This window comes from Phocoena phocoena, chromosome X, assembly GCF_963924675.1.
Source record: "Phocoena phocoena chromosome X, mPhoPho1.1, whole genome shotgun sequence".
NCBI lineage: Eukaryota > Metazoa > Chordata > Mammalia > Artiodactyla > Phocoenidae > Phocoena > Phocoena phocoena.
The window spans coordinates 112,799,392-112,813,140 of NC_089240.1; the positions used below are offsets into that span (position 1 = coordinate 112,799,392).

Consider the following 13,749-nt stretch of genomic DNA (forward strand, 5'->3'; position numbering starts at 1 on the left):
CTGTTGACCTTAAAACACAATTGCTAATTGTATGCTGAAGTAGAGAAAAAAAAAATCTCTCACCTTCTTCGGCTGGATAAGGTTTCTTCATGTTCTACATGAGCAACTTTTAATACCTTCTTGTCAATAAACAAATCCTCAGGATAATAAGCAGATCTATACTGACGTTGTTGAGAATGGGCACATAACTTGCCAATCTGAAAAAAGAAACGCAATATAATTATATGATACTTTCACAGACATGATAGTAGAAACAAACTCTGAAACGCACTTCAATTTCTTCCCCAATTTCTTTTTAAAGAGCAGAACGAAGCTATTACTGGAGTCAAAAAAGGTGATAATGCTTTTAGGGCAAAGAACCATCTGTGGAAAAGAAGGTTGAAGACTGTGGTAGGGGGCACTCTGAGCACAGTCTATTCAGAGACTTCCTAAGATGAAAATGCTCTTTCTCTATAGTGAAGTACACATTTGAGAGGACCCTCCACACAGGACTTATGCTACTGATACCTTTCAATGGCACTTGATATTTATCCCTATGAAGTTCACAAATGCCAAGTTTAGGAAAGTCTGGTGAAGGAAGCGAGGGGTGTGACAGATGTGTAGTCTGTTAATAGAAGAGCAACCTCCTGCGCACAAAGTGCTCCTGATTCTTCTGAGCATTTTGTTAGCTCTTTTTTAAATGATATAAGTTTCAGGTGTACAGCATTATAATTTAAAGCTTAGGGCTTCCCCGGTGGCGCAGTGGTTGGGAGTCCGCCTGCCGATGCAGGGGACGTGGGTTTGTGCCCCGGTCCGGGAAGATCCCACGTGCCGCGGAGCGGCTGGGCCCGTGAGCCATGGCCGCTGGGCCTGCACGTCCGGAGCCTGTGCTCCGCAACGGGAGAGGCCGCAACAGTGAGAGGGCCGTGTACCGAAAAAAAAAAAAATTATTAAAGCTTAGCTCTTTTATACTCATATAGTAATGATAACAATGGCATCAGCTCTCTTTTCTCAATTCTAAATGATTGATTTGGTTAAACTACTTGTAGACTTGCTATTTTTTTCACTTTTGGTCAAAAGCCTGAATGAACTTCTGTATAAATAAGTACGAATATTAACACATGTCCCCCTTGTGCCAGACACTATGCTGCATTTCTTTGTGTGTTATTTTACTAAGGCAAAGGGCTTTTCAATTCATAATCAGATTCAGACAGTCCCATTTTATAGCTGAGAAAATTGAGGCTCAGAGGAGTTAAGTGACTTGCCTAAGACAAATAGGCAGTGGATTCACTGTCTGACTTTGAACCCGTTTGTCTGACTTCAAAGCTAATGCAATATCACCTTCTGAGAAGATATGCTTTATTTTCAGTTGCTTACATTCTACATTTTGGGGGGGAAAAAAAAAAGAATTCCCAGTTCTCAAAAACATAGCCACGGTGAAAATATAGATTGTATACTTTAGGAAAAATACTAGAAATACCTTGTGAAAACAAGGGTTATATCTCTGTCACTTCTGTACCTCCATGGAGTTCACACTGGATTTTGTACACTTAGGCCCTTAGTAAAGACAAATTAATTGAAGTGAACTGAAGGAAAATTCTCGTGTCCAATCTGGCACACCATTCCACTGATAGGACATGGGCTCTGAGTTGTAATCCCAGCTTCTGGATTCCCGAAGATAGCCCTGAAATATTCTCTAAGTTATGTATCTCTTTATAAAAGCGTAAATGGCACTTGGTTTGTATAGAATCAGCAGTAGCATCACCTTTTATGAAAGACAGTAGCTACAGTATGATACTCAGACAACTACTTCCGAATAGTTCACCTCAATGGGAATGAAACAAAAGTTGCACACACTCTAAAATATTCCATTTGGTTTTGGAACGTATGATACTGAAATTTTCAGATGTGTTTATGTAACGCTATTTGACTTGGGCTAATAACTTTAAATGAAGAATCTGCAGTCTCTGAATTTGCCCCACTTGGTAGCCGTCTGGTAGGGTACTTTAGGTAGCGGACTGCCCGGCTGTACTGCAGAGTTAACTTCCAATCACTTCCAAAGCACGTAATGCAGCTACAAATAACTGAGGGTAGCCTGTACATCATAAAATTATGTCCATAGACACATATGTGTTTCTTTGTTAAACCGCAGGTGAGCATTCATGGAACAAAACCTTGATTTTTCCTTCCATAAATATCTATTTGTGACTCTGTGAACATACATCAATGTGAGAGTCTATTTCAGCAGGATCAAAGTATTCTTCGTCAGCACGTTCGGGAGCACAGGACACATTCTCTTGACTGACACCTGTTCCAAATCCAGCACCAAAATCAAAATCTTTCACACATCTTTCACAGTAACTTGCCTACTTGCAACCCACAGCTGTGAAATCTCCCTCCCCATTGAAAGACCGCCCCTTGTATCAGTGAATACTAACTGGAACCCAGCAAGACTTTAAAGTTTTTAGCCCCTCCCAATCTACTGGAAAGGGCTGCAACTGAGGCAAAAGCAGGAAGGTTAAGAACAAATGAGAATGTAGCCAGCCTGCAGTCTGACCCTTCTTCCCAAGCCACCCAATGTGGCATTATCAAGCCGACCTCCCAAGGCTCTGTGTGGGATAAGGGGCAAACAATGGTATCCTGCCAACACCCCCATCCGAAATCTGCCACGTCTTATCAGACAGCCTGTATTTTCTTCCACAAATTTACCATGAAGCAAATTCTTCTCATATACAAAGTATTTGTCAAATGTAGACACCCCCTTTGGGCCCTTCTCTCCACATCTTTAACCTCCACACTGTGCGAGCTGTAGGTGAATATTACGAGCTTATTCTGAGAAGTGGACACAAAGAGAAAACATAATTTACAAAGAGGTGGGGTATTAACATTAAAGAGGTCCTTTCATCTTTATACTTGGGAAACATCAGGCTATGCTGGGAGACCTGGGTCTTATTCTACAGCTGTACTTGCTAAAGAAGCCAGCCTCCCAAGTGGCATTTGAGAAATCGGTATCCTGCCCAGGAGTTTTAGGCTCTTAAATAAAAAATGCAATCCGATTTCCTTTCACTGACTAATGTACCTAGTCAAGGATACCTCTATCTTTAAATTTAGTTAGTTGGACTGAATTTGTTGGACAGAAAGGTGTCTCTATCAATAGACCTGGAATATAAAACCTTTTTGTTTTCCGTGAACTGTGATTCCTAATGGTGCCTTTATATGTGTGCCAGAACCTGTGGCAGGGAAAGCAACAGTGCTCTGAAGTGTTATAAGACCTTGAAGTGTTAGAAGAACGCAGGGCCTCTGACCATATCCAGGCCAGCAATTCATTCTAGTAACCCTAGCAGCATTCTTCTCTAGGCAGGGTCCAGAAGCACCGGCTTTATACACACGAGGAAAATACACTGCTGGGCCCAGCAAGGTATCTGTGAGTAAGAGCCCGGTAGACTGGACATCAGGAAGCGCAGCCTACAACCCCACTTCTACCTCTCACTCACAGAAGGACTTCCTTTTGACCTGCTCCCACAGTTTCACTCCACTCTGGTCTCAAACAAAAGAGGAAGATACGGTATTTGAAGTGCCATATTTTATTCCGGGCTCCTTTGAAAAAGGGAGGGAGGAATTACTTTGCAAGTAGAGTATGTTACCAAAGATTCTGAAACCATGCCAAGCATTTGGAGTTGATGCAATTCACGCACGCACCCCATAATTGACATGGCAAGATACGCCACTGGTTACATTCATCCTCGGACCCCCATTCATCGTTGGTTCTAGGAACTCTCAGGTGACAAAAACTCAGACTTGATCTTTCCCTGAGGATGGCTGAGCAGAGAAAGTGAGCCTATATTGTAAGCTTCTCATCAACACCAATACCTCACTCCGGGCTAATGCTTCACAGAAAACGTCTACATCCATTCTCCATTCTCTCCGGTGAGCCCTACAACCCTCTGAGGCATACAATGCAGGTATTATTGACCCCATTTTAGAGATAAGGAAAGAGACTCACAGAGGTTAAGGAACCGAAACAAAGTCAAATGGCTAGGAAAGGGCAGAGCTGGGACTCGAACCCAGACCTGTCTGACTTTAAAACCTGTGTTTTTCTTTTCACTTTTTCCCCCTATGCCATGGGTTTCTGTCAAGAGGATAGACTCTGGGGCTCCCAGTATTGGGTGTGGCCCAGTTCTACAGTCCTGTGGACATCCCATCCATAATTGGAGAAAGATAATGATTATGAGGACTGTAAAACTGTACTTCAAAGAAGGGCTAGTTATTAAAGATAAACAGAAAACTGGCACCCAATTTTAACCTAAGTTTCAGGCAGTATTGCTTGTGGAATGATGTAAACTCTTTGACCCACCAGGCAAGAGCGATTTCATAACCATACTAAAGCACTGGATGTCAACTTCTGTGGGCTGTGGGAAAGGTGGTTCTCAAGTAGGCCCAGGCTGCTGCCTGCAGGATATCCCCGGACCCAGCCTCCTGAAGTCAGATTCTTGCATTGGCTATAACATCTTCTGTAATTTCTACAATTTACCCCAGGGCTCGTCTGACGTCTGGCCTGAGTATATTCTCTATAGTTTCCCGCCAAAAGGAGATTCCAGGTTGATCCTATGCCTACAAAAATAAAACGGGTTTAAGCTTTTAGCTATAAGAGCCAAAAAGATTAGAAAATGGGGGGGGGTGCAACTACATTAAAGAGTATCGCTGACTCTCTCCTACTCTTTTTTTTTTTTTTTTTTTTTTTTTTTTCAGTACGCGGGCCTCTCACTGTCATGGCCTCTCCTGTTGTGGAGCACAGGCTCCGGACGTGCAGGCTCAGCGGCCATGGCTCACGGGCCCAGCCGATCCGCGGCATGTGGGATCCTCACAGACCGGGGCACGAACCCATGTCCCCTGCATCGGCAGGCGGACTCCCAACCACTGCGCCACCAGGGAAACCCCGACTCTCTCCTACTCTTAACTAGCCCTAGAAGATCTACTCTGCTCTCAATTTAAAAATCAGATGTACGACTTTACATTCTCCTTCTCAAGAAGTAGGTAAGAGGGAGGTGTGTGTGTATGTGAGTCTGTGTGTTCTAACTTATATGGCCCATAATAGAAGAGGGACGGGGAAGAAGAGGAGGAAGCAGAAGTGGAAAGAGAAAAGTTCCCATCCCTAAGTCTGTGGCAGGAGAAGACCCAGGGACACACCAGTCTGCCCTCAGAAATCTGACAGCTTTTGACAGGGAAGATGGATGTCACACTGCATTGTACTCAGGGAGCAGTACAACTCGTTCCCTCTCAAGAGCTGTACCTGAGGCCACCAAGACTTGAGGACCTCTAGAGGACCTTTTCAGTTTTATTTAATTATACAATAACTATTCTGCTAGAATCCAGCTGATGACTGTGGTACCAAGGAGTGCTTTTCTGAGAACTGTTGCTAAATAACTGGTATAAATTTAGTCTTTGATCACCAATGGATTCATCAGAACCCTGAAGAATTAAAAATAAAACTTCCGGCTTCTACAGACAAGTGAAACTAGACTAGGCATGAAAGAACGTAGACCTTATCACCTAGACTCCATCTTATTTTTCCCGGGGACCCCAGCGGACTTTGCCGGAGACCCTGTGAGTGTGCTCTAAAAGAAAAGAGAGACACAGGATTATTAAGGGTTGCACAACTGGATGATGGCAGAATGCTACGGATTTTCCTCTTTCTCACTGCCCTTGGCTCAGCAGAGGGTACCTGGAACACCATAATGACATCTACTGTCATACCATCTTCCTCTGGATGATGACACACAAGAGAAAGGAAGGACCTTCAAGATGGCGGAGGAGTAAGACGTGGAGATCACCTTCCTTCCCACAAATACATCAAAAATACATCTACATGTGGGACAACTCCTACAGAACACCCACTGAACGTTGGCAGAAGACCTCAGACTTCCTCAAAGGCAAGAAACTCCCCATGTACCTGGCCGTGAGGCTGACAGGGTCTTGGTGCTCCGGCCGGGTGTCACGCCTGTGCCTCTGAGGTGGGAGAGCCGAGTTCAGGACACTGGTCCACCACAGACCTCCCGGCTCCACTTCACGTACTATCAGATGGCGAAAGCTCTCCCAGAGATCTCCATCTCCACGCTAAGACACAGCTCCACTCACCGACCAGCAAGCTACGGTGCTGGACACCCTAGGCCAAACAACTAGCAAGACAGGAACACAACCCCACCCATTAGCAGAGAGGCTGCCTAAAATCATAATAAGGTCACAGACACCCGCAAAACACACCAGCAGATGCGGTCCTGCCCACCAGAAAGACAAGATTCAAGCCTCATCCAGCAGAACACAGGCACTACTAGTCCCCTCCACCAGGAAGCCTACACGACCCGCTGAACCAACCTTAGCCACTGGCGGCAGACACCATAAACAAAGGGAGCTACGAACCTGCAGTCTGTGAAAAGCAGACCCCCAAACACAGTAAGTTTAGCAAAATGAAAAGACAGAGAAACACACAGCGGATGAAGGACCAAGGTAAAAATCCACCAGACCAAACAAATGAAGAGGAAATAGGCAGTCTACCTGAAAAAGAATTCACAGTAATGATAGTAAAGATGATCCAAAATCCTGGAAATAGAATGGAGAAAATACAAGAAACATTTAACAAGGACCTAGAAGAACTAAAGAGCAAACAAACAATGAAGAACAACACAGTAAATGAACTTACAAATTCTCTAGAAGGAATCAATAGAAGAATAACTGAGGCAGAAGAACGGATAAGTGACCTGGAAGATAAAATAGTGGAAATAACTACCACAGAGCAGAAAAAAGAATGAAAATTGACGACAGTCTCAGAGACCTCTGGGACAACACTAAATGCACCAACATCAGAATTACAGGGATCCCAGAAGAAGAAGAGAAAAAGAAAGGGACTGAGAAAATATCTGAAGAGGTTATAGTTGTAAACTCCCCTAATATGGGAAAGCAAATAGTTAATCAAGTCCAGGAAGCACAGAGAGTCCCATACAGGATAAATCCAAGGAGAAACACGCCAAGACATATATTAATGAAACTATCAAAAATTAAATACAAAGAAAAAATATTAAAAGCAGCAAGGGAAAAACAACAAATAACACACAAGGGAATCCCCGTAAGGTTATCAGCTAATCTTTCAGCAGAAACTCTGCAAGCCAGAAGGGAATGGCAGGATATATTTAAAGTGATGAAAGGGATAGACCTATAACCAAGATTACTCTACCCAGGAAGGATCTCATTCACACTCAACGGAGAAATTAAAACCTTTACAGACAAACAAAAGCTAAGAGAATTCTGCATATGTGATAGCATACAGTATTTATATATACTACCAAATGTAAAACAGATAGCTAGTGGGAAGCAGCCGCATAGCACAGGGAGATCAGCTCGGTGCTTTGTGACCACCTAGAGGGGTGGGATAGGGAGGGTGGGAGGGAGTGGCAAGAGTGGGGGGGATATGGGGATATATGGTAAGTATAGCTGATTCACTTTGTTATACCGTAGAAACTAACACACCATTGTAAAGCAATTATACTCCAACAAAGATGTTAAAAAAAATAAAGTTTTAAAACAAGATTTAAACATAATCTATCATGATATTCTCCTGTAAAAATACTTAATAGATAAAACAGATATATTTGTATCTTAAGTCTTATTTTTAAAAATATATGATTTTAAAAGTTCTGGTAAAGCTTTAAGTGCATTTGAAAACTTGAAATTATGCTACTTCAGAAATATTAATTTACTTAAAAAATAAAAAAATTAAAAAAAAACTTCCTCTATGTTTATGCAATTTAAATATCAATTCTGACCCTGTGGTCCACTCTGGAGGAATATTACCTGTGGCATTTTTTTTAGGGTACCTTGGGGTTGGGGGTAGCGTAGGGTGGGAATGCCATACATTTCCAGTTAGAATAAAATAATGAACTTCAGTTCATTCTGTTAAATTTTCTATTGTATCATTGTTCAATTTCACTTAATTAAATCTTAAAAGTTTAAAAACAAAATATACATTGAAATTATGTGATATACAACATAAACTTTTAAATAGTAGCAACCGTGCCATTTAACAATTCTACAGGTATAATAAAAATGCTAATATATGTTAATGTTTAGTCTGTGGTTAATGTTTTGTCTTGTTAATTTCCCCAGGGCTTTTATTACTGATTTAAATCTGCCACACTACTCAACTGATTGCACTGCTTCCACAAACTGCAAGGAAGTAGCTCAAATGAATACTGATTAACAGAAATGTACAAACATTTGGCTGGGCGAACCATTCTTATTATATGCTGGTAATAATTACATACGTTTTCGTACAATGAGATGGGCATGGCAGGCAGTTTCCACTCACTTATCCTCCAGAAAATATGCATATGAGTATTAAATTAATTTATAACCTTGTACTTCAGTAAGCACATCATTATTAATTATCTATTGATTGGTCTGGATATAGAGCACAGAGGATAATGAACAGGCCTGGTAACAATGTAAGCATTTTATCCCCCCAGAGATTTGCTGTGACTCATCATTAATTGCATGACCATTAAAATAAAAGTTCACTAATAATCTGTAATGCATTCTGAACCAGGCTATTTTAAGGAATCAGGTGCCACTGTCTGAACATTCCGTTCAAGTCAGCTCTTTTCAATGAACTGGAATGTTTTTTAAAAGGAACCAATGTCCTACAGATCAATCTGCTGTTAAATTGAACTACAGCACTATACTACAGTGAAAAGAGCACACAAGTTGGAGTCAGGAGACCTTGGTTCCAGTCCCAGCTCATCCTCTTACCATTTCAATAACTCTAGATAAGTCTTTTAATCTCCTTCAAACTCAGCTTCCTCACCTGAAAACCGGAGATAATAACACCTGCCGTACCTGGCAGACGTGTGAGGATCAAATAAAATAATGGATGAAAGTGTAATGTCTCCCACATCCAGATAGAAATCTGACTCATTCATTCTGCAAGAGGGAACTGCTTACCTTCTGCAGCCCACTTTTTGTGTTAGAGTCCTGGCTCAGCTGGTCAGGTACATAGCTAGCTGTAAGTAATATTTGGAGGAGTTCTTTTAAAGGGGGACTTTGGGAAAACAGTGCAAGTATTTGCTGAGACTGTGTTCCCACTCTGAAAGGGAGCCATATTGAGTTTGCCCACATCGTTCATGCATCACAGTCTGATCTGTCTTGCTCTGGGACACCCGGAATATCCCCTTCTGTTCTTCAGGGCTCTAGTTACTGATGGGTGGTACGTGATCTTTGCCAGTTACCCTGTGCCTCTAACCTGTTTGCTTGTGTCCATGGAAATGAATGCTGTGGGGATGGGAGAAAGGTTTAAAAAAATCCTTTTGTGGAAGAGACTTGCATTTTACTAATGTAGAGCCGCCACAAGTGGATTCTGAGCAGGAAATACAACCCTGCACGTGTGCCTAACGTTTTTCATGCAATACCAATCCCTTCTCAGCACCAGGAGCCCAGGACATTATTGCTTAATCACATATGACAAATACTGTGGAGGTTAAAAGAGATCTTCATGTAGTCAATAAACTCATTACTGAATTCAAACACCACTCCTTCAGATGTACGCATCTGCTTGTGTTCCCTGTCCCAGTGAAAAGGAATCATCACCTACTCAGTGGTGCAAACCGGAAGAAACTGAAGCGTTTCTGGTAAATTCTCCCTCTCCCTGACTTCTCTACGTCCAGCCACAAAGTCTTATTTTTCTCTCTCTTATAAATAACTTAAATTTTTGTACTTTTCTCCATACTCAGGCTTAGGATATCATTAACTCTTAGAGCAGTGCTTCTCAAACTTTAATATGTATACAAATCACCTGGCAATCTTACCCATCTAGATTCATACACAGTAGATCTGGGCCGAGGTCTGAGGTGAGTAGCAGGGCCCTAGGGCGGTGGTTCTCAAAGTGTGGCTCCAAAACAAGCAGCAATTAGTCTCACCTGGGAACTCATTTCAAATGCAAAGTTTGAGGCCCGACCTTAAATCTGCTGAATCAAAAATGCCTGGAGTAGGGTCTGGCCACCTGTTTTAAATAAACCCTCCAGGCGATCTGATGCACCCTCCAGTTGGAAAACCACGACTACACAGACCATCCCAACATCCTCTTAATTGGTCTCCCAAGCTCCACTTTTGACCTCTTCCAATTCATTCCTACTAACAGCAGTTCTCTGAGATCCTCTCAGGAGGGCCTAGAAGTCAAACCTATTATAAAAATACTGACTTTATTTGCCCTTTTCAGTCTTATTCCCTCACAAATACATAGAGTAATTTTCCAGAGGCTTCATGTTGTGTAATGACATCCTTGCTCTGGAATATGGGTTTGTGTATTCTAGAATTTTCTAAGATAGCAGCTTTAGGGCACGAGTATATATTTTTTCAGAGGTTAATTTATTCTCAGTCCTTAGTGCTCTCTCATTGGCTACTTAGATTATGCCTACTATAATTTTTCTAACTTCATTATCATTTAATAAATTATTTTAAAATCTTGAAGTTTCGTGTCTGTTATGCTACTCATTAGTAAATACAGCCTGTAGTCTTATTTGCAATAATATTTAAACATTTTTTGAAAAAATCTAAGTTTTAAGATTAACTATAACTGTTATTATAGATTAAACTCTAAGAAACAAAAATACGACAAAAGCTCATTCCTTCGGCCTTATAGACACCAGTAATTCATCTGACTGTCTGATTCAACAGAACATTTCAGAATAGTATTGTAGTGTGAGCTAACTTGTAGAGTCATCTTGAAAATCATTCAGAGTTTAAAGAAAAAGGAATTAAATATTTAAAAGTAATGTTATGAGATCTTTAAAAGCCAAAATTATTTGTTGCAGTTTTTCAAAATAGAAATGGAAAAGCAACTGAAACATAGTATAGGGTAAGCCACTGTAGTACAGTCGCTGGAGACCTACACCTAGTAGCAGAGAACTGTAGAGGAAATCATACCACCTTCTAGTCAAAGAGGCTAACTCACCAAATTAAAGATTTAGCTGACAACATAAACATGGAGTCAGTATCTCCCCAGCAGAATTGTGTTTTTGCCTTTCAGATGGACAAATCTATAGACACGAGCTGGACTTGCTGTTTTGCTTGTATCCATTCAGTATCAGTACCAACTAATCATTGAAAAAGATCTATAATATGAGAGCTTGGGGAAAAAAACATGAGTAGTGCTGAAATATTCAGGGTTGAATAATGCTGTTGAAATTCATGATTTATCCTCAAAAATGTGAGGACATTTCCACTGACGGTGCAAAAGATACGGCAGGTAAAACTGCTGGTACCTTAGCGTGAGGCAGGTTAGAGTTACCAAACTCTCATAGGAGTCATTGTAGTTTTCACTGCTAAGCACTCCCAGTTCTTAAAAAAGCCAGTTTCACTTAAGAATGTACTTGAACAAACAGTAAAAATTTTAGTAAATGTTGACCCTTGACACGTCTCTTTATTATTATGTGTGAGAAAATGGGAAGTATGCCTAAAGTACTTCTGCCTCGTACTGCAGTATAATGGTCAAATAGAGGAAAAGCCCATGCCTGACTGAGTTATGAGATGAACTAGACACGTTTTTCATGAAACATTATTTTCACTTGAAAGACTGACAAGCAAACTACTGTTAACAAACTTAAGTATTTGGCAGGCATTTTCTTGGAAAGGAGCAAAGTGAGCCGGTTACTTTAAAAAAAACAACTGACACTTTGTAACCAATGATAAAATTTGCACTATCAGGGTTTCCAGTTCCACATATAAGGAACTTGGAAGTTGCCACTCCATCCTAAAAACAAGTAAGAAGCTAAACCGACGGAAAAATCAACTCTTCCTGGATCTATAAGAGGGGAGAGATGGTAAAACCACTGCCACCAAGACTGGAGACACAGTCAGACAAATACAGGGAGTAAGGGCTTACCTTACCGGAGCAGAAACTGCCTTGGGAGCCAGTGCTGGCGTAGGAAAACGAACTGTAACCGACAAATTGCTGGAGGCTCAAAGAAGACAACTCTGAAAGTTAACATCTCCACAATGTTGTGAATTTTACATTCAGGAGCTTGACCAGATTCCCAGAGTAAAAGAATCCCAGAGTAGATATCTGAGAAAAATTCCCTCATGCTTCCAGCACCGGGAGGAGAAAAGGAACCATTTTGAAATACACCAGAGCACTCTGTTCTTCTCAACAAGGCCTGTCCTCAGGAGAAACTAGTTAACCAAAGCCTAACCTGCTAGAGTATTTTCAGAACCTAACTCACCTGGGGAAGGGAAATAACCAACTCCAGCCCACTCTAATCATCCTGTCCCACCTAATAGTGGAGGTGGAATTAATAAAGGCTGAGAAAGAGTTCGGAGGTTCATGGTCCAGAGGCTGAGGCTCATTAAAAGACCGAGACCTAAATATAGGACCGTAGAATGCCTCCTCTACCCCTACACCTTACCACCATCTCATTACAGGCCTATTTATAGAAGTTCCTTTCTACCAGTACATCAGGTCCAGCTATCAAGAAGAAAATTACAAAAAAAAAAAAAAAAAGAAGAAAATTACAAGGCATGCTAAAAGGCAAAAAGCACAAATTGAAGAGACAGCAAGCATCAAAACCAGACATGGAAGGGATGTTGGAATTTAGACTCGGAATTTAAAACAACTATGATTTATTAATAATGGCTACAGCAAACAGCATGCAAGAACAGGTTGGCAATGTAAGCAGAGAGACAGAAATCCTAAGAAAGAACCACAAAGAAATGCTAAAGAGAAAAAACACTAACATAAATGAAGTATGCCTTTGGATGGGCTTATTAGTAGACTGGACACAGCTGAGGAATCTCTAAGCTGGAGGATACGTCAATAGAATGCTCAAAAACCAAAAAGCAAAGAGAACAAAGACAAAAACCGAATATACGATCCAATAACTGTGGGACAGCTACAAAAGGTGTAACACATGCATAATGGGACTATCAGAAGAAGAAAGAAAGGAACAGAAGAAATATTTGAAATAATAATGACTGAGAATTTCTCCAAATTAACATCAGACACCAAATCACAGATCCAGAAAGCTTGGAGAACATCCAACAGGATAAATGCCCCCCCCCCCCCCCCCCCCCCGCAAAGAAACCCTACAACCGGCATACAATTTTCAAATTATAGAAAATCAGGAATGAAGAAAAATTCCTTAAAGAAGACAGGGAGGGTGGAATACCTTATAGAGAAACAAAGGTAAGAATTACATGTGACTTCTCTCCAGGAACCATGCAAGCAACAAAAGAGAGGAGTAAAATATTTAAAGTATTGAGAGCAAAAAAAAATCACCAATCTAGAATTCTGAGGGTAATCTGAAAAATTACCATTCAAAAGTGAAGGAGAGGGGCTTCCCTGGTGGCGCAGTGGTTAAGAATCCACCTGCCAATGCAGGGGACACGGGTTCGAGCCCTTGTCCGGGAAGATCCCACATGCCGTGGAGCAACTAAGCCCATGTGCCACAACTACTAAGCCTGTGCTCTGGAGCCCGTGAGCCACAAGTACTGAGCCCATGTGCCGTAACTACTGAAGCCCGGGCACCTACAGCCTGTGCTCTGCAACAAGAGAAGCCACTGCAATGAGAAGCCCGCGCACCGCAATGAAGAATAGCCCCCGCTCGCCACAACTAGAGAAAGCCTGCACGCAGCAACGAAGACCCAACGCAGCCAAAAATAAATAAATAAATTTATTTTAAAAAAAGTGAAGGAGAAATGAAGACTTTCTCAAACAAAAATTAAGAGAATTTG

At 41.4% G+C, this 13,749-nt stretch overlaps 1 protein-coding gene across 4 annotated transcripts in view; it reads right to left on the reverse strand.

Moving 5' to 3' along the window:
* The window catches only part of GPC3 (glypican 3), a 446,037-nt gene that overhangs the window by 168,333 nt on the left and 263,955 nt on the right, over window positions 1-13,749 (reverse strand). For 3 of the 4 annotated variants that reach the window (XM_065900580.1, XM_065900582.1, XM_065900581.1), the window contains one exon: window positions 64-197. In XM_065900580.1, coding sequence (XP_065756652.1) covers window positions 64-197 — 134 coding nt within the window. Of the gene's footprint in view, window positions 1-63; window positions 198-1,022; window positions 1,030-3,515; window positions 3,574-13,749 lie in introns of all 4 variants that reach the window. The other variant, XM_065900579.1, reaches the window with a different exon arrangement.